Below are 20,887 nucleotides of genomic sequence, written 5' to 3'. Positions count from 1 at the left end.
AAATAACTTGTATTAACCCCTGAGTTTTATCCATCTCTTGAGCTTAAAGCTCCCATAGCTTTAGTTTGACAATTTGTTAGCATATAAGCTTCTGCCATAAGGAAGCTAACTTCACTGATGTGCAGTTTTTCTTTGCTTGTTTCCAGGGCACCTTGAAGACAGCTGAGGAACTTCCTTACTTCTCTAATTGGCATGATTAACCTCTGTAGGTGCACACTGCAAAAAATGCTCTTGGTAGAACCCAAGTTGCCAAGAGTTAACATTTTATATTTTCTCTGTCCTGGTTGCAAGTATACTTTCTACAGTCATGTACGTAATCCATAGATAGTCACAAAATATAAAGCACAAAAATCTCCATGGCCTGACCTAAACTATAGTCCTTAGCATACAAAACCAGATGACAGCTTGGAACACCTTCTGTTTCTTCACAAACCATTTTATGCTTTTTTATGATGATAAATTACAGTCTAATATTCCCGACCCAAATATAAACTCATTGAACATACCCTGCAGGGAAAAAAGTCAAAATGTTTAATTTCACTGGCATATGAAAGATATTGTTCCCTGTTTCAACTACTGAAGCAGGTTTTCTTTTCTGATAGTTCTCTGGTCATTTCAATTGAAATGGGGTGGGGTTTGGTGAGAAGATTTAGGATTAAGTAATTAAAAATAATCATCATAAACTAGTAACTCATAAATAAAGTGTCCTTAATGGCTCTTACTGATTACTATATCCATTCTAATGACTCAGAAAACTCATTATTTTATTGCAATCTCCATATATTCACAAGCCATGTTTTTTTACAGAAGTTATATCCATTTCAAAAGTTTTAATAGTGAAGACATTAATTACATTACCCATCATTAAGTTAGTTATATAAAGCAGTAGCTCTCTACCACCAAAGGAAAGAAATGATGTTAATATTTATGATGAGTAGACCAAGAAGAAGCTGTTGCACAAATGAACATCATCCATTACGTGTTTCATATGCCAAAATATTTGACAAATTTTTTAAATGTAGCAAAAACCTATGGTGTATTATTATAGTAAACTTGATTAAAAATAATAACATATTTGGCAAGTTAAAGCTACTAAAAACAAATTTGAAATTCTTATGGAGTTAATGTGATACAATGTAATAAGGTAATGAACATGCTATATCCTTCAAAATGAATAAAATATTATATATATATATATATATATATATATATATATATATATCCCAGCCACATGTATTATTACTAATGGATGTTTGAGCTAAAGGGGTAAATAACAAAAATACAGTGTATGTAGCATTTAGATAAAAATTAAAAACAAGCAAAATGAGATACTCTATTACTATAGTAGTAGAATGTAAAAAATATAGGGAAAATAAGAAGATGAGGAACAAAATTCCGAATCATCACTTTCTCTGAATCCTAAGGCCATATGAGGAAAATCCTACAGAATTTGAGGGCACTTAACAAGAATTTACATAATAGTTTATTTCTTAAGTATGATGTTGGTACATGAATACTTACTTTTTAATTTTTCTTACTTATAACTATATATTTATATATATATTTTGTATTATGAAATATTTTGTAATTAAAGGAAATAGAAAAACCTCCACATCATTTAAATTAACAATGTTATTATTTAACAAAAATTTTAGAGTAAATCGATCAATAATTTCTTACAGCTGTGCACATATCATTTCTTTGGTCTTACATTATTTCTCTTTGCTGAGTCTCTACATTTCCAATACTATTACCAGTTTCCAAAGGACACAGGAAATTTTATCCAAAAAAAAAAATCTTCATAATTTGCCTACTATATTGTATCTATCAATTTACCTTGTGTTTTTATGTTTCAATATTTTAACTACCTTATTTCCTTATAAGTTTTCCACTTATTTTTAAAGGTAATGTTCTTTTTTAAACATGGACTTCTTCACAGAAGCTAAGAGATAGTCTCACACATGAGAGCAATCATAAAAATTTGAAACTTCAATGAATAAATATAAAACACAATTTGAAATGTGTTTTTTGCTTTTATTAGATATTTTTTAAATGAAATACTGTGTTGTATCAATTTAAAAATGATTTTTATTCACATATTTATGTCTTTAAAATTAAATGTACTATAGATTTGATAAAATATGGTACTTGGACACATACATAGAATTTAATGTTCCAAACAGAATTTTCTATTTTTCTGTTTATGTGGGGCCTCCAAGAGCATTTTACTGTAGTTTTCAAAATAAGTAAAGACTATATATGTTTGTAGTGCTTAAAATTAAAATTAAAGAAGACTATCCCTCCCTGGCAAAAGAGAGGAGTTTATAGGAAAAATTATCTAGGCATTACAAATTACCGTATATTTTTATTTAGATAATTAAGCCTGACAAATACCTTTTGCCTATAAAAATTGATTAGCTACCTATTCTATGAATAGTTTTATTGCCAAGGTTGTCATTGTATACTCCTTATTAGTACTACTTCTCCAAATACACATTCTAGAGGTGACTGCTTGTAATACCAGAATAACAGAGAAAGCAACTTCTGAGGTAGCTGATTTTCATGTGTTTACTCATCTCAAGTTACCACTGCAATAGCAACGGTATTCGTGAGGCAAAACCCACATTTTTCTTGGTAATAATTTTATTTAGGAGTCCAATAAACACAGCAGTACCAACGTATGTGGAGGTGACTACAAGGGAACCTAACCAACTTTGAAGTAACTGTCTTGAACTCTCACCAGCAGAGGTACTTCTTGCTGTATGCCAATATGACCCATTCAGTTCCTCTACTTTGGCCAATAAAATCACAGAGAAAATAAATTGAAAATGCATGTTACCACATATTACCACCGCCACTGTTTCTACTCTGGTCTAACTCATTATCATTTCTTGCCGGTACTACAGCATTGGACCACCCTGCTTCCTTTCTCCTCTACAATCTATTCATCATGTCACCTACAGTCACCTTTTAAAAACACAAAACATTGTCATTTCTCTGTTCAAAACCTATTTTACTTGGAGTAAAAGCTGAAGTTCTTAGGTAGGCCAACAAGCTCCTTTTGTTATCTTTCTACCACTCCCCATTACCTGATGGGCGATTATCATCCTCAGATTATTTTACTTCAGTTACAACTGCTGTTTCTAAAACACACCCAGAATGCTTCTTCCTCCCTCAGAGTGCATGCCCTTGCTGTTCCCGTTACCAGAAGTACTTTTCTTCCAGATAGCCACATACGTTATTTTCTCATCTCTTTCAAGTCTTTGCTTACATTTCACTATCTCAGGAGATTCACTCATTGGATCTCCAACCCATAGAAATGTAATAAAAATGTAATAAAAAAAGAAATTATCAGTTTTTTCCCATTGTTCTATTTCCAGCACCTAGTAGGCTCTGAATAGTTACTAAATAATGAATGAATGCATTTAATACTGCTCTGCCTCTTAGTAGTCTGTGAGAGCTTCATGATTTTAGAATATAAAACAAGAACTGATTGCGAGAATAGTTTATGATATAGTTGAAACTTAACCACAAGTACTTAAAACAATGGTATGGTTCAAGGTAGGGAAAAAAATCCGTCCCATTTCTAGAGGGTGAGCATTGTGGAGGGACTGAAACACCAGGGTCTTTGCTGGTGTTCAGGCTCTCTCTTCACATGGCTCCATCCTGGTATTTCCTACCTTCAGACATAATATGAAATCAATAGCCAAAGTCCAAATATAAGTCCTCGATCTAATGCAAATGGGATCTAGGAAGGGGTTTATCATATTTTAAGTTCTGAACTGAAATTTAATGAACAAAACATTTATATTTTGTTAATGCCTGATGAGTCAACCAAAGTGGCAGGTGTTTTTATTTTTAATATGCACAAAAATCCCTTTGTTGCTTGTTTAAAAGGCAGATCATCTGACCCCTTCTCTATAGAGATTTCACTTAGTCAATTTTGGGTAGGGCCCAAGAATCTACAATTCTAACAAGCAACCAAACCTTACCTCTGATGCCAGCCCAACAGTACAATAAAATGAAAATGACTGACATAAATGTTTGAAACTGAACTAATAAACAGTGGTTGTTTAGAAAGTATACTGTTCTCTTCCTGAAAAACTTACGGTTATAACACACAGCTAATTAAAGATGCAGAAATTTGTACCTTAGCCTTAAATTTCCAGTTGAGACCTGTCTAAAAATAACACAATACTTAATTACTAAAGGAAGTGTTAATTAGCTTCATTATCATCTACTTATTTAGGAATTGGTCATAAATCTAGAACTAAAATCAACCCATCTTTTAAAATTTGGTATATCTAAATACCAAACTCCAAAATGAATTACTTACTTTAAAGCACAGCAAACATCCCTAGGAGTTATACTATACTCAAACAAAAGGTAGGATATAATTGATAATCAAAGAGATTGTTCTGGGACAATAAACATAGATAATATTATTTGGAATCAACATGGAATGTCAAAAAGAATAAGGAACTTCAATTAATAGTATTGGGTCTGCCACTGGCAGCCTTACTTTCTTTATCTGTAATATCAATGAGCATGAATAAATATTTGCTAAAGTTTCTTCCTCATTCAATGTTTTATCTTGAATATAGTATATTTATAAAACCAAGAAAATAAATTCATGAAAAGTTTTGTCAAAATTTTAAAATAAACACAAGTATTTAGATGAAATAGTTTTAGCGATCTGAAGAATTAACTCCTCAGGCGGTAATTCCTCACTTAATTCCTTATAATATTGAGTACAGGAGATCTCACTATAAATTTAAGCAAACTAATTAACAATATATGTTCATAATCTTCATAATTATTGCCATTTATCAGAGGAATAAGACGTATTTAGATAACGCAGCAATGATCTCTGATATTGTTGTCAACCTACCGTGTTTCCCCCAAAATAAGACCTAGTCGGACCATCACCTCTAATGCATCTTTTGGAGCAAAAATTAATATAAGACCTGGTATTATATTACATTATATTATTATATTGTATTATATTATTCCTGGTCTTACATTATATTAAAATAAGACCCATTCTTATATTAAATTATGTAAAACCTGGTCTTATATTAATTTTTGCTCCAAAGGACGCATTAGAAATGATGGTCTGGCTAGGTCTTATTTTTGGAGAAACATGGTAGCAGTGATTCTCAGAGACTACAAAACGCTTTGAACTAAAATGTGTAAATTTTTTCACTTCTGGACCAAGCCAATCTCAGTTTATTTAAGTAAGGCTAACTTTATGTACTTGACCTTTAGAAAAGAAGTTGTAAAAAATCTATTCAACTGAAAGCATTAAAAACATAGAAACCTTTGAGAAAAATCACTAATCCTTACTGCATCAAACCAGGGTTGCAGTGGTTTTAGGCTAATATGATTGCTATTGATATACTGAAAATTACATTTAAGAAAAAGATATCTATACAAATGTTCTTGAAATCACACACCATCTTTCTAGTTCACTTATAAATTCCTAGTGATCATGTTAGATAATTACTAATGGTGATTATGAATTAATAAATTATTAGTACCCAATAAGCAGCCAGGATCATTATTTTACCCCTTATGAAACAAATGATTTTGTACCAAACTGTTAGAATCTGTACATGTAGTGGATTTTTCCTTTTCTCAGTAAACTCTGGCATACTGGTTGGCAGGGTGATCTGGAAATATAGTCATCCTTCAGTATCTACAGAGACTGGTTCCAGGACCCCTGCAGACATCAAAATTTGTGGATGCTCATGTCCCTTATATAAACTGATGTAGAATTTGTGTATAACTTATGTATATACTCCCATATACTTTAAATCATCTCTAGATTATTCGGAATATGGAACAAATAATCGTGATACTCTATTGTTTAAGGAATAATGAAAAGAAAAAAAGTTTGTACGTGTTCAGTACAGACAGAAACATTATAGGTCTAATTACATGTCAGTAACAACGTAACATTTTTTTCCAAATATTTTTAATCTGCAGTTGTTGAACCCAAGGATGCAGAGCCTGTGGATATGGAGGGCCAACTGTATTTAGAACTTGATATCTAAGAGAACTATATGGTACCAAACAGTGTGTAATTGCCCCAAAGTATATTTGTAGCAATTTGGCAGCTTGCCCAAATTGTTTCATAATTTCCTCCAGGATCCCCTGAAGCAAGTTGGAAACCATGTTGAATTTACACAACAACCAACCTTCCCATGAGTTCTCTGGACCTTTGCTGCCAGTCCAGACACCAAGAGTCACTTCTGCGAATCCTTACAGCAACAATGCATTCCATTGTCCATGAGCCTCATTATGTTTGGTGTAACTAGATAACCATTTAAAAAATAAGTAGTGATTGGTTTGTAATTGATATGCCCATTATAAGATATGTAAGGATTAATTCATCCTGATATACTGAAAATCAAGGAGGAGGTAATTAGATTTTATTATTATTATTTATTAGATCATGTAATACAATATTAGGTGCAAAAAGATTGCTTCAGATAAATTCATTGCTAGTTCAAAGATAAGAATTATATATTTCTCTGGATATACTCGTATTTGCCTAAGGGTTAGCATGAATTTGACTTATGCCTTGAAAGATGGGTAGATTTTGAACATATCAGAATTGGGGTGGAATATACACCGAAAAGATAAAAGAGAACAGAGAAAAACAATGTAGGTCCTTTATGTATAGGAGAATAACCAAAATAAATAAATTAGGAGGGAGGGAAGAAAATAAAATTAGTGAACATACAGTGATATTAAGTTCAATAGCTTGAAAAAGGTAGAAAATCATATTCAGGGCAACATCATAGTGATTCTTTGAACGACACAGTACGAAGAAACTTAAAGGTTGTGTAATTAGCAATTGTGGCTAACTTCTGGTGGCTTGTTTATCCTGTATGTTCCTGATGTTTGTTTCTTGTCAATATGAGAATAAAACCAAGATATGTCACTCTGTTGTGATTATAACTGCTGCAATAATTTGGCCTATTTTCCTTGACTGTCATGTCAGAACTTAGGAAACATGGATTTACTTTATAAACGTCCACTGAAAAATGAAAGAAGTGAAAAACATGGAATTTATAGTTTTCACTTTCTCATACTTCTTACAGCTCAACAGCAGCTTGTTTTTTGAAACATTTGCTTCCTGCTGTGAACTGACAGCCAGTCTTCAAAGTGCAATTCTTCTTAAATAAGAACAGTTCGACATCTTTCTCCCCTTGACAAGGAATCAATAGTACATTAAATGCATTCTAGAATGTGCATTCTGTTAGGAAAACATTTTATTGTATTAATTTGTTTTTATGATAATACCTGAGATTTACAAGGATGAGGAGATGCTTCTGCCTTGAATTAGGCAAAACTAAGAGATCTAACCTAGCTTTATAAATGTGTGATTCTCTTCCTAGTTTTCTCTGTCCCTGAAAAGTCTCGAAAACCCAGAGATCGTGAAGATGCCATATTAGTTTTGGTCTGTGTGTCTCTTAATTTAGACAGAAGAAAGAGTTCGCTAATACAATAAATAAGACAAAAAATTGAGATACTTATTTGTGTTTTGTTCTTGCAAAATTAGCAGTTATAGGAAGAAAAGGACAGCGAAGGACAGTGAGGCTTTTGCTATGTAGTCCATAGTCACAGGCAGCAAAGAGAAGAGGTTTGGTTAACAGACTCAGTGTTTTAGGAGCTGTCCCCCCCAAAAAAAAAAAAAAACCCACTGAGGTTCTTATTAGGTAAGAAAAGTCATTTGAGACAAGAAGAACACAGAGTATGGCTCTTTAAGGTCAAAGCTAGAGTAGACCAAAACTGGGTGAAAATGAAAATATACCAAGAGGTGACATGGACCTTTAGAGAACTGAGGACAGGAGACAAAATAAATAAATAAAACAGAATACAATCATTAGCGTTTGGCTTACTGTAAGTGGAAAAGGCTAGTGCTGTATCCATTTTTGGCACCTGGGAGATGGTGTGGACCAGGATTTATAGAGGAATTCTGAGCCAGCGTGTGTCTGGTGAGGTTATTAAATAATTGGGAATATCACACTTACCACACCCTTTTACTTTTTTTTCTGCTCGTTTGCCATCTTGGTTTAACTAAATATTAGTTGTCTGTACTCTTTCATGTATTAATTTTCTTGCTTTTGTTGTGGCCACTTTGATGTTAATCTCATTCAATAATTTTAAAAGTTTTTGCTATTTTATTTTCAGTGCTAAGTTTTCTATTTTCTTTGTTTTTACAGATTCCAGATCTCTCCTTAAATTTTCTATTTACTCACCCAGTTTTTTCATATTCTTTTATAAACTCTTAGATACAGCATAATCACTTCCATGTCCTTCTCTGCTAGTTTTAACTTTGTAATTGTGGATTTTTTTTTTCTCTTTTGAATGGTATTTTCCTTAGCAAAAGTAAAGACTAGAAAACTCATGTAGTTATATAAATTCAAAACAGTCTATTTATATTTACTCCTTCCCAATTTATTTACTACCTTATTAAAAGCCTTAAATATAGTTTCTACCTTTTTCCTTTAAAATTTGATTTTAGAATCTATTTTTTCTTCAATAGTCTGTTGCTTATTTAAGACACCTAATTCATATTTCAAACCAAAAACAGACATTCTACTCAGGCAAACACTTGATTTCAAAGAAATTTTTTAAAAAATATGAATTTATGCATATGTATGTATTATGTATTCTATATATAGTAAATGCTGTAATTTGGAGATGTGGGTTAATACAATTGGATTCCATATCACCTACATAAAACAATCATCATATCGCTGTAGTAAATAACACTTAAAATTGGGATACTCAATATTAAAGAAGAATCTTACCATTACACAGGTAAATTGTTGCAATTTCCATTAAAAACTGAAGTATTAAAATACAGAGGATACGGAGATACATGAATGGTACTCTGTGGACGAACCTACGATGCACTCTGAACAAATAAAAGCCACATTTCCATGAAATTCTGAATCAATATACTCGCTTGATACAAACTCATGTGAGAAAATGGAATACTATAATGTATCCTAATTTGCTCAGCAGTTTCTACTGGCATTAAATTATATTGACCCATCAGAGGAAAATGCCAGCTTATTTACACAGTCACTCAGACAGACTTTCAAAAGTGGCAGAAATGATTACCTGTAACTGTCATACGAATATATTCCTGTGTAGGAGATACTGACTTCTAAAACCCCTTTGAATAAATCTAATTAGGATATAACCTTTCAATGTTATTTCTGTAACATATGAGAAGAGAAAACAAAACTTCCAAACATCTCAAATGAGTAAAATATTCAGTGCATTAAATACAGAGTTTCCCTATAACACATAATGATCTACAAAACCTAGAATTAACTATTTAGTAAAAACAAAAAACAAATTTAAACTTATTCTAGTCAATAAAAAACAAATCATGCTGTGAAGCAAAAATGTAATTTCATTCTATTCATTCTTTCAGAAGCCCAGTGACTCCATCATCGACAATGGTCTATGGCAGGAAATTCCACAATTTAACTGACCACTCTCAAAACTACAAATTATTTTTCTCAATTAGTTTCTAAAAAGAACACAACTGAAAAATTATAGGATAGTTTTTTAAATCTCCTAAATAAAAATTATTTTCTAAGAGCCCACATCAGCAGTGAGAGGTTTCAGAGCTCAAAGTTATATTTCTATTACATAGGGTGGCTGAAATGCACATTCAGTTTGGGTTAAATCATGAAATAAATAGGAATAGGTAAATCAGCTTTAGATGGAATGAAGGATCTGTATTAACTTTGAGATGTAAACATTTAAGGTGTTTCTATTCTCAAAAACAGATGATGATGAAAAAATGATGTATGTATTAAACAAACATGGCACTGATATGGCTGTCACATTTCTAGACACTGCTCTTCTAAAAAGGACACCATATTTTTAGACCTATATCTTATTTTTATGTATATGTTTAATGCATCAAGTATTGACAAGAGTTTGACATATTTAGTCAATAAAGTGAAGTAGACAAAACTAAAATTGAAATAGGAAAGGCTTTCTAGTTAATATGATAGAGTGGGGAAACGCTGCTCATGGCTCCTCTCACAACCACATCAAAATTACAACCAAACTACAGAACAACCATCATTGAGAACCACCTGAAATTTAGTGGAACAGAAGTCCATGCAGAAGGGCATGCAGAAGAAGCCACTTTAAATCTGGTAGGAGGGGCAGTGACACGAAACAGGCTGGTTCCACACCCACATGTAGCATTTAAAAATCGGGGGGTGGGGGATGGGGCGGCTGGTTGTCTCAGTTGATTAGAGCACAGTGCTCAAAACACCAACATCTCCGGTTCAATTCCCACAAGGGCTAGTGAGATGCGCCCTCCACAACTAGAGTGAAAACAACGGCTTGACTTGGAGATGAGCTGACGGTGGGTGGCCAGTTGGGTCAGTTGGTTAGAGCGCACTACTCATAACACCCAGGTTGCCAGTTCAATTTCCAAATGGGACAGTGAGCTGCACCCTCCACAACTACCGTGTTTCCCCGAAAATAAGACTTATCCTGACAATCAGCTCTAATGCATCTTTTGGAGCAAAATTTAATATAAGACCCGGTATTATATTATATTATACTATGTTATGTTATGTTATGTTATGTTATGTTATGTTATGTTATGTTATGTTATATTACATTATACATTAAAATAAGACCAGGTCTTATATTAATTTTTACTCCAAAAGATGCATTATAGCTGATTGTCTGGCTAGGCCTTATTTTGGGGAAAACATGGTAGATTTAAAACAACAACTTGACTTGGAGTTGATGGGTCCTGGAAAAACACAGTGCTCCCCAATATTCCCCAATAAAAATAAAAAAAATCAGGAGGGATATCTCGGCATCAGAGGTCCACCCCAGAGTTGCAGAAGGATCCAACACCACACCAGGCTCCCCGTTCCAAGATTCCAGTGCCAAGATTCCAGTGCTGGGGAGAAAAGTCCCCATAATTTGTGGCTGTGAAAACCAGTGGAGATTGTGGCTGAGTGACACTGAGGGCTGCTGGAGTCCCAGGTAGTCCTTTTAAAAGTGCCTACGAAAAAGCCTATTTGTTAATGGACTCACTTTCTCCGAGCTCTAACACTGGAGCAGCAGCTCAAAGGCACCAGGGACATACGGGGAGGAACTGATTTGTCTGTCTGGCTGCAGGATGAGAGCTGGAGGGGCACCTTTCTCCCAGACAGAAAGTGTTGGACGAGTCCATTGTTTCTTTATTGGCCCTTTCCCTTCCTGGTGTGCAGACACAGGAGGCTCCATCAACCTGGCTAACACCATTTGTCTGCCCCCACCATTGTGATTCCCTGAGATCCTACCCCCACCCAATTTGCAGTCACACTCAAATGGTTTCCAGCATCTTTTCCATACAAATGGCCTGTCATGACTCATGCTACAGACTTTTATAATATCTCTCAAAGGTTCACAAAACCCAAACAAGCAGCATCTGGCTTCATCATGTCCCGCACCAATTACCAGGCAGCCCTAAGCCTGTCACAAGCGGCAGCCAGCCTTGTTTTGCAGCTTGGCCTCTCGAGGCACTGCCAAGCCCACAGTTGGTAGCAGCCATCTAGGAATTGCTTTATAGATCTTAGATGGCCACAAGGAGGGCATAGGCTTTAGCTGAACTTGGTTGGCAGTGGAGCTCCTCACAGGAGGCCCCCAGGCTGGCACACCCAGTAGCCAGCATCAGACTGAACTGCAGCACTACCCAGCTGCCTCTACAAATGATACACCCAAAGGACAAACTGGGCAAGCACCAGAGCCCTGCTAAAGTGAATCTTGCTCTGTAGGATCAGCCCCTCCACATCTCCTCCATTGTAGTCACAGCCAGTCCTCACAACCAACCAGCCTGAGGGTCAATGCCTCCTATTGACACGCAAAGAGCAAACAAGGCTCAACTACAACAGGAAGGCACACACAGCCCACACAAGAGACACATCTGGAGCTCCTGGCTCAGATGACCAGGGAGGCTTCACCACTGGGACCCCTCCAGGACACCTATGACATAACGACACTCTGCTAAGACTGGAAGACATAGCAGTTCTACCTAATACAGTCAAGAACAAACACAGTCAGGCAGCCAAAATGGGGAGACAAAGGTATATGTCCCAAATGAAAGAACAGAACAAAGCTTCAGAAAAAGAACTAAAAAAAATGGATATAAACAATCTACCAGACATAGAGTTCAAAACACTGTTTATAAGGAAGCTCAATGATCTTAGTGAGAACTTCAACAAAGAGACGTGAAACATAAAAATGGAGCTAGGAAACATAAAAAGAATCAATCAGAAATGAAGAACATAACTTAAATGAAGACTACATTAAAGGGAATTAATAATACATTGTATGAAGCAGAGGCTCAGATCAGCGGTTTGGAAGATGATACCAGAAAGCATCCAATCAAAACAGCAAAAAGAAAAAAAAAATCCCCCTAAAAAAGAGAATAGTTTAAGGGGACTCTGGGACAACATCAAGTGTACCAACATTCATATTATAAAGGTACCAGAAGAGGAAAAGAGAGAGCAAGGAACCCTGTTTGAAGAAATAATGATGGGAAATTTCCCTACCTGGTCAAGGAAAGAGATACAGAAACCCAGGAAGCTCAGAGTCCCAAACAAAATGAACCCAAAGAGTCCCACACCAAGACACATCATAATTAAAATGACAAAGGTTAAAGACAAAGAGAGAATCTTAAAAGCAGCAAGAGAATAGCTGTTAGTTACCTAAAAGAGAGCTCCCAAAAGACTGTCAGTTGAATTCTCAACAGAAACTTTGTACGAAATATTCTACATGATGAAAAGCAAGAACCTACAACCAAGATTACTTTACCCAGCAAAGCTGTACTTTAGAATTGAAGAATAAAGAGTTTCCCAGACAAGAAAAAGCAAAAGGAGTTCATCACCACCAGATCAGTATTACATGGAATTTTAGAGAGACTTCTTTAAGACAAAAATAATAATAAAATCACAATAACTACATATCTATTAACAATTACTTTAAATGTAAATGGATCAACTGCTCCAACCAAAAGTAGGGTGGCTGAGTGGATAAGAAAACAAGACCCTTACATAATCTGCCTACAAGAGATTCATTTCAGATCATAAGACACACACTGAAAGTAAAGAGATGGAAAAAGATACTTCATGAAAATGGAAACAAGAACAAAAAACTGAGGTAGCAATACTTATACCAAATAAAATCATCTTTAAAACAAAGGCTATAACAAGAGACAAAGAAGGACCCAGTAATCCCACTTCTGGGTATTTATCTGAAGAAATCCAAAACACTACTTCAAAGGGACATGTGTATCCATATGTTCATTGCAGCACTGCTTACAATAGCCAAGATATGAAGGCAACCTGGGTGTCCCTGAAAGGATGAATGGATAAAGAAGAGGTGGTACATATATACAATGGAATATTGCTCAGCCACAGAAGGGAATAGGTTCTGGCCATCTGCAGCGACATGGATGGACATGAAGGGTATTGTGCTAAGCAGAATATATCAGAGAAAGACAGATGTAATGTGAGTTCACCTAAATGTGGAATCTAAAGAACAAAATAAACAAACAAAACAGAAACAAACTCAAAGATACAATGAACATTTTGATGGTTGCCAGATTGAGTGGGGGGGGGGGGCGTTGCAGAGCACAGTAAAAAAGGTAAAGGAATTTAGAAGTACAAATTGGTAGTTACAAAATAGTCATGGGGATATAAAGTAAAGCATAGAGAAAAGAGTCAATAATATGATAAGAACTATGTATAGTGCCAGGTGAGTACTAGACTAGTCAGGGGGAGCACTTCTTAAATTGTATAAATGTCTAACTACTATGCTGTACACCTGAAATTAATATAATGTTGAATGTCAACTGTAATTGAAAATTTTTAAAAGGAGGGAAAAGGTGAAAGAGAATTAGAGGGTCAAATTGCTAGGTATAAAACAAGTAAGTCATGGAAATATAATAAAAGTATAGGGAAAACAGTTAATAATGTTGTGATAATGCAGTATGGTGTCAGATAGTTGCTGGATTTATCACGGTGATCACTTCTTTAGGTAAATAAAAGTTGAATAACTATGGTGTGCACCTGAAACTAATACAATATTGTAAACTAGCTATATTTTAATACTAATCTTTACAAAAAGAAAGAATAGGTAAAAGCAGAGTGTATGTACCAGAAGTTTAAGTCCATTATCCACTGTCTAGGAGTATTTAAATTAAAACTTCAACACCAGGGGATTTTCTTCTAAGAGTGTCGTGACTATATAATTTATATTTAACTAGTGGGTTCTATATCTCTTGAAGATTTTTTTTAAAGAGTCTTGGAGATTCTCCATATTAGAGGAGTGTGTGCAAAAGGTTGTGGCAATAGTAACATTAACAAGGCATACTCCAAATGGAATGTTTCCAGTCAAAGGAAACAGTGTTGAAAGAAAAGGAAATGATAGCCACAATGATCAGAAAACATGTTGGAGCTCACAGCTAATGATGTTTCTGTATGTTTACTCTTCAGTGCAATCAGCTTATAATGGATTCAGTGAGAGCTGAGCCTAAGGATAGTAAGAGTGGAAGGGTTCTCCCTGAAATGCTACAAGCTAGTGGGTTGATACATTAGAAGTGCTGTTTGATCCCTAATTAGAAATTATTCTACAATCAGAATATATACCACAGAGGTGCTACTGAATACCTTCAAGAACTAGGTGGGATTTATGTATAGTGAAACATTTTTATCTCAGACATCAGCACTATAGATGTTAGTTGAAAGACAGTGAACCTTTGGATTGATCATCGTCCTGTTTTTTTAAAAAATGTGTACTCCTAAAAATTTTGGAACTTGTTAAATTGAGGTTAGTAGCACCTTGCATGATAGGTTATGCATTCTCTCTGGGCCTATCTCCTATCTAATGAGTGCCTGACACGGGATTACAAAAGACCCAACCTTTGGTCCCAAGGCAAGACAGACATGTGAAACAATTAATGATCCAGGGATCCCCATGGGTTCAAACTGAGGTAGATTCCAAAAGAGACTTTATCCTTGCTTAGCTCCTTCCTCTGCCCCATCCTGTTTCCCTCACTCATTTTTTTCCTGAAAACTTCACCTCATAATTCAATCAAATGCGCTTCTCTAAAACCAAACCTAAATCGGGCCACATATGTGTCATTAACTAAATATGTGAAATTTACCAAGAAGAATTAGGTATATTTTCCACAAGAACATTAGCAAAGGAGCCCAGGAAAACATGCTGAAATGTGTTCTGGTATTAAGACTTTCAAGATTTAGATGATGGTCAGAAGTAAGCAAAAATTAAATTCATTTTGGGTGCCTATCACTTTCATCAGTACCAGTCATCATGGGATACTGCATCCTCCGCCGTATAACTTTATGCGTGAGCTGGATCTGAAACTTCACTGATTCCTTCTCTTATGCTCTTCCTTTCTTTATGCAGATTCGAGTTTCTAACCTATATTATTTTCCTTTTAGCTAAAGATCTTCTTTTAATGTTTCTTGCAAGGCAGGTCTACTGGCAAAAGAAAAAAAATCCTTTAGTTTTGTTTGAGAGGGTCTTATTACTCCTTCACTACGTAAGGATAATTGCTCAGGGCACAGATATCTAGGTCAGTGGGTTTTTTTTTTCTCGCAACACTTTAAATATTTAACTAAACTCTTCTTGCTGGCACGATTTCTGAGGAGAAATCAGATGTAATTCTTATATTTGATCCTGTACAGGTGATGTGTTTTTTCTCCCTCTGGTTTCTTTCAGGATTTTTTTCTTTACTTTCATTTTCTGAATTTTGAAAATGATATGCCTACGAATATTGTTATCGTTGGTGCTGTTTGGGAATTTATCCTGTCAAAATCCTGTTCTCTGAACATCCTAGATCTGTGGTTTGGTGACTGATATTAACTTGAATGTATCCGTAGTTATTATTGCTTCCAGTACAGCTTCTATTCTTTGCTCTTTCTTCTCCTTCTGGTATTCCCATTACATGTATGTTATACCTTTTGTAGTTGTCCCAGTTCTTGGATATTGTGTCCTTTTTTCTCATTCTTTTTTCTCTTTGCTTTACAGTTTTGTAAGCTTCTAGTGTCATATCCTAAAGGTCATTCTGCATTGTTTTTCTTCTTTAGTTTGGAATAGATTTGTTTCACACAGAATTCAAATATTACTTCAGTTTTAACTTCAAATAATAAGCATTTATTAATATATTAACTTTGAAATTAAAACATGTCTAATGGACTCATCCCTATAACTATGTCCTTAAATTCATTTATTTTCTTCATAATCCTTCTCTCTTACTAACATTGTATCATAGACATAGTATCAAGAATAGTGTCTGATCTGCATGGGTAACCAAAAAAAGATGCATTTGAATGTATAAATAAATGTAGGAATGATTAATTGACCCACATATTGGAGATGATAATGTTTAGAAGAATTTATACAGTAAGTCCTCACATGTTGTCAATAGGTTCTGTGACTTTAAGCAAAACAACATATAACAAAACCAATTTTACCATTGGCTAATTCACATAAATTAATATAAACAAGAGTGAAGTTCCTATGGCATCAATAATGTTTGAACAAAATGACATTATTCAAGGACCTGCCACACACACACACACACACACACACACATACACACACACACACGTGCATGCACACACATGTGTATCAATAATTGTTTTTATTTTTGTTTTATGTCAGAGTCAGGATATTTCAGTCCAGTCTAATAAGGCTGAGGTAATATTTTTGTTCTTGTAGATTTTATTTGAAAATGTCCATAATGTTTGATAGACACATTTCATAGTTTTCTTACTATAATTATTCCATATTAATTAAATTCACTGTTCCTGTCTAGTTTTCACAGTCATATGATTGATATGTTATGTGCCTTTGAAAATTTTTAAAAATCCATTTTGTTTCATATGTCAAAGGACCTGTATCAAATTCTAAGTTTGTATGTGGATTTTATTGTCCTCTAAATTGCTGAGCAAAATATACATTTATCTGGATTTCTTCTACATTCTCCACATAATACATATTTTGAAATCTCTCCATCTGTTTGCCATCTTTTGCCTCTCCATGATATGAAGGTTTTCGTAAGTATATCTTCCATGAGACTAATTTCATTTTCAGAAAGGTCTGTTTTCTGCTCTTATTTGGTTTAAACTTTTCTATGTCATGGCTTATATTTTCAGTTTATGCCCCTGTCATCTTCATTTTTTTCTCACTATAAGGCATTATCATACATGATTTATAGAGGCATTGACTTATTTAACTTTCATGAAATTTCTGCGCTAGTATAGGCTTAAGGTTTCTTCTAATTCCTGGAGGAAATACTGAAGATGCTATTTTCTATTATTACCATTATTATGATTATTATGATTATCATTATTTACTTCTGTCCTTGAGCATTATTTTTTGATGCTTAATCACTTTTAAATTAGTATTATATAGTTAGCCCTAATTCTTGGCAGAAATACTAAGTTTGTGTTGGTTTGTGCTGTGACAGTTTGTTTAATCTGACAATTATTTTTCACAGAATCCCTTTCCTTGTATGGATCTGTTAGCCAACAGAGGAATTTGCATGAGATTCTGCATCAGAAGTGAAGAGTGCCTAACACTCTCTGAAGTCTGCCTACTCTTCTTCCCATGATAGCAGACAGAAGTACCCAATAACTTCCATCTTTTCTTTGCTCTTTTCCACTTTGCATCTAATTCTTCTCAAATTCTGTCACTGCTCAGACCTTCAGTGTCCCACATTGCCACTCACTTATCTATAGACTTAACAGAAGTGGACGCTATAGAGAGGAAATAACTTCCCACAAACCTACCCAGGGTATCTCCATTCAGAATTCCACTTCATCAGCCAGACTTGCTTGTCTTCTTAAACTGAGTAGTTGGTGACTTCTTTTCTGACTATCCAGTAACTCCTGGAATTCTCCTCCTAAAATTCTTATACAATGAGTCCTAATTCACATAATAAAGCCATTATTCTTAAAACATCTAGTGCTTCTGGAGAAAAAAGCAAGCCATGAGCTGGGAGTAAATATTTGCAAAAGACGTGTCTGATAAAGAGCTATTATACAAAATTTACAAAGAATTATTCAAACTCAATAATAAGAAACCAAACAACCCATTTTAAAAAATGGGCCTTGATACCTTACCAGAGAAGATATGCAGATGACAAATAGGCACGTGAAAAGATGCTCCATAACATATATCATCAGAGAATCGTAAATTAAAGCAATAATGATATACCACTACACACCTGTTACAATGTACAAAATCCAGAAAACTGACAATATCAAATCTTCACAAGGATATGGAGTAATAAGAACTTTCATTCATTACTGGAGGAAATGCAAAATGGTAGGGCATCTTTGGAAGATGGTTTGCCAGTTTCTAACAAAACTAATCATACTCTTACCATATGATCCAGCAATTCTTGGTACTTACTCAAAGGAGTTAAAAACTTAAGTCTACACAGAAACCTGCACACAGACATTTATAGCAGCTTTATTCATAACTGCTAAACTTGAAAGCAACCAAGATACCCTTCAGTGGAAGTATAGATAAATAAGTTGTGGTACACACAGACAATGGAATGTTATTTGGCACTAAAAGAAATGAGATATCAAGCCATAAAAAGACATGGGGGAAAATGCATGTTACTAAGTGGAAAAGGCTACACACTGTATCATTCCAACTGTATGACATTCTGGAAAAGGTAAAACTATAGAAACAATAAAAAGATCAGTAGTTGTCAGGAATTGGGGAGTTAGGTAGGAATAAGTGAAGAAAATATTTAGGGCAGTGAAAATACTCTGTATGGTACTATAATGATAGATATATACATTTGTCCAAGCCCATGGAATGTACATTAAGAGGGAATCCTAATGTAAATTATGGACTTTGAGTGATTATGATGTGGCAAACTAGGTTCCTCTTTAGCAACGCATGTACCATTCTAGTGAGTGATGTGGATAATAGGGAACAGTATGCATATGTGAGAGCAAGAGATATATGAGAAATATCTGTATATCTCTCTCAATTTTGTTTTCAACCTAAAATTGCTCTAAAAATACAATCTTAAAAAAAGAAATTAATATGCTATGGAATATGGAATCATATAAAATGTTCAATTTAACTAGTAAATGCAGAGAAAGAAACAAAGAACAAATTAAATGAATAGTAAACTATTATGAACATGTAGATAGTAATCCAAGTATGAGTATGTCAGTACCATATTAAATGTGAATGGTCTACATATAGCAATTAAAAGACAAAGATTTTCACAGTGGATTTAAAAACAAGACTTGACTAAATGCTATCTACAAGAAATCTACTTTAAATATAGGTATAAATAGGATAAAAGTAAAGTAATGGAGAAAGATATACCATACTAACATTAATATTTTGAAGTAAATTAAAATACAATTTGTCAAAATCTATGGGAGGCAGTGAAAGCAGTAAATACAAGGGAATTTATAGCATTAAACATATACTTTGTTTATGTGGACACTGCCCCATAAGCATAATTAAAGTCTCCCCTCCCATCGTATCTTAGTCAGAGTCTCCCAAGGAGCCCGAACAGCTGCGGAAGCTCTTCATGTGAGGTTTGAGCTTGGAAACAACCATGAGAATCTGAGGAGCCATTTTGAGCAACGGGGAACCTCACAGACTATGTGGGGACCAGAGATCCAGAGGCCTTGGGTTTGTCACCTCTGCCACGATGGAGGAGGTGGGTGCAGCCATGAAGGAAAGGCCACACAGGTGGAAGGAAGAGTCTTGGAACCAAAGAGGGCTGTCTCAGGAGAAGATTCTCAAACACCTGGTGCCCAATTAACTGTGAAAAAGATTTTTGTGGGTGGTGTTAAAGAAGACGCTGAAGAACATCACCTAAGAGATGATTTTGAACAATGTGGGAAAACTGAAGTGACTGAAATCATGACCAACCGAGGCGGTGGCGAGAAGAGAGGCTTTGCTTTTGTCACCTTTGATGACCATGACTCTGTAGAAAAGACTGTCATTCAGAAATACCGTCCTGTGAATGGTGACAACTGTGAAGTAAGGAAAGCCCTATCTAAGCAGAAGGTGGCTAGTGTTTCATCCAGACAAAGTGGTTCTGGAAACTTCAGTGGTGGTCAAGGAGGTGGTTTTTGTGGGAATGACAACTTTGGTCGTAGAAGAAACTTCAGTGGTCGAGGTGGCTTTGGTGTCAGTCATGGTGGTGGAGGGTATGGTGGCAGTGGGGATAGTTATGATGGATTTGGTGATGATGGAAGCAATTGTGGAGGTGGCAGAGGCTACAATGATCTTGGCAATTACAACAATTGAAGTAATTTTATAAATGGATACATTTAAAGATTATATATTTACAGGAGTTTTACTAGAAATTCAAAGTTTCTGTTTCCAACTAAGTACAAATAGGATGGTTAAATATTTACCCAGAGGGAAAATGTCTGTTCCTTCCATTTCTACAAGGTGATGTTGAGAAACACCCTTTCCATCTTTGTAAAGAATCATGATGACCAATGAGAACCACTAGCCCCACAAGGCTATTGAACACTTAAAATGTTGCTACTCTAAATTGAAATGTGTGGTAAATGTAAAAGATACACCAAATTCTGAAGGCTTACTATGGAAAACAAATAACATCAATATTTTTTACATTGCTTGCAATTAAAATGATAATAGTTTGGGTAGATTAGTTAAGTGTATTACTGATATTAATTGTATTCGTTTTTTTCTACTTCTTAATGTGGCCACTAGATTTTTTAAATTAGATATGTAGCCCACATATATAGTATGCTGAGGTACATAATACATTCAGTAGTATATCCTAGTG

The 20,887-nt window shown here is 34.8% G+C and overlaps 1 protein-coding gene across 1 annotated transcript; it reads left to right on the top strand.

The window, feature by feature from the left end:
* The first annotated feature begins 13,500 nt into the window (after window positions 1-13,500).
* LOC109438083 (heterogeneous nuclear ribonucleoprotein A1) lies at window positions 13,501-20,376 on the top strand. Its single transcript, XM_074331516.1, is given in 3 exon segments — window positions 13,501-13,555; window positions 19,692-19,808; window positions 19,811-20,376. Coding segments are annotated over 3 exon segments (738 nt in total).
* Window positions 20,377-20,887: the final 511 nt, after the last annotated feature.

This window comes from Rhinolophus sinicus, linkage group LG04, assembly GCF_036562045.2.
Source record: "Rhinolophus sinicus isolate RSC01 linkage group LG04, ASM3656204v1, whole genome shotgun sequence".
Taxonomy (NCBI): domain Eukaryota; kingdom Metazoa; phylum Chordata; class Mammalia; order Chiroptera; family Rhinolophidae; genus Rhinolophus; species Rhinolophus sinicus.
The sequence above is the reverse complement of the archived record's forward strand: the minus strand, read 5'-3'. Positions and strand labels throughout refer to the sequence as shown.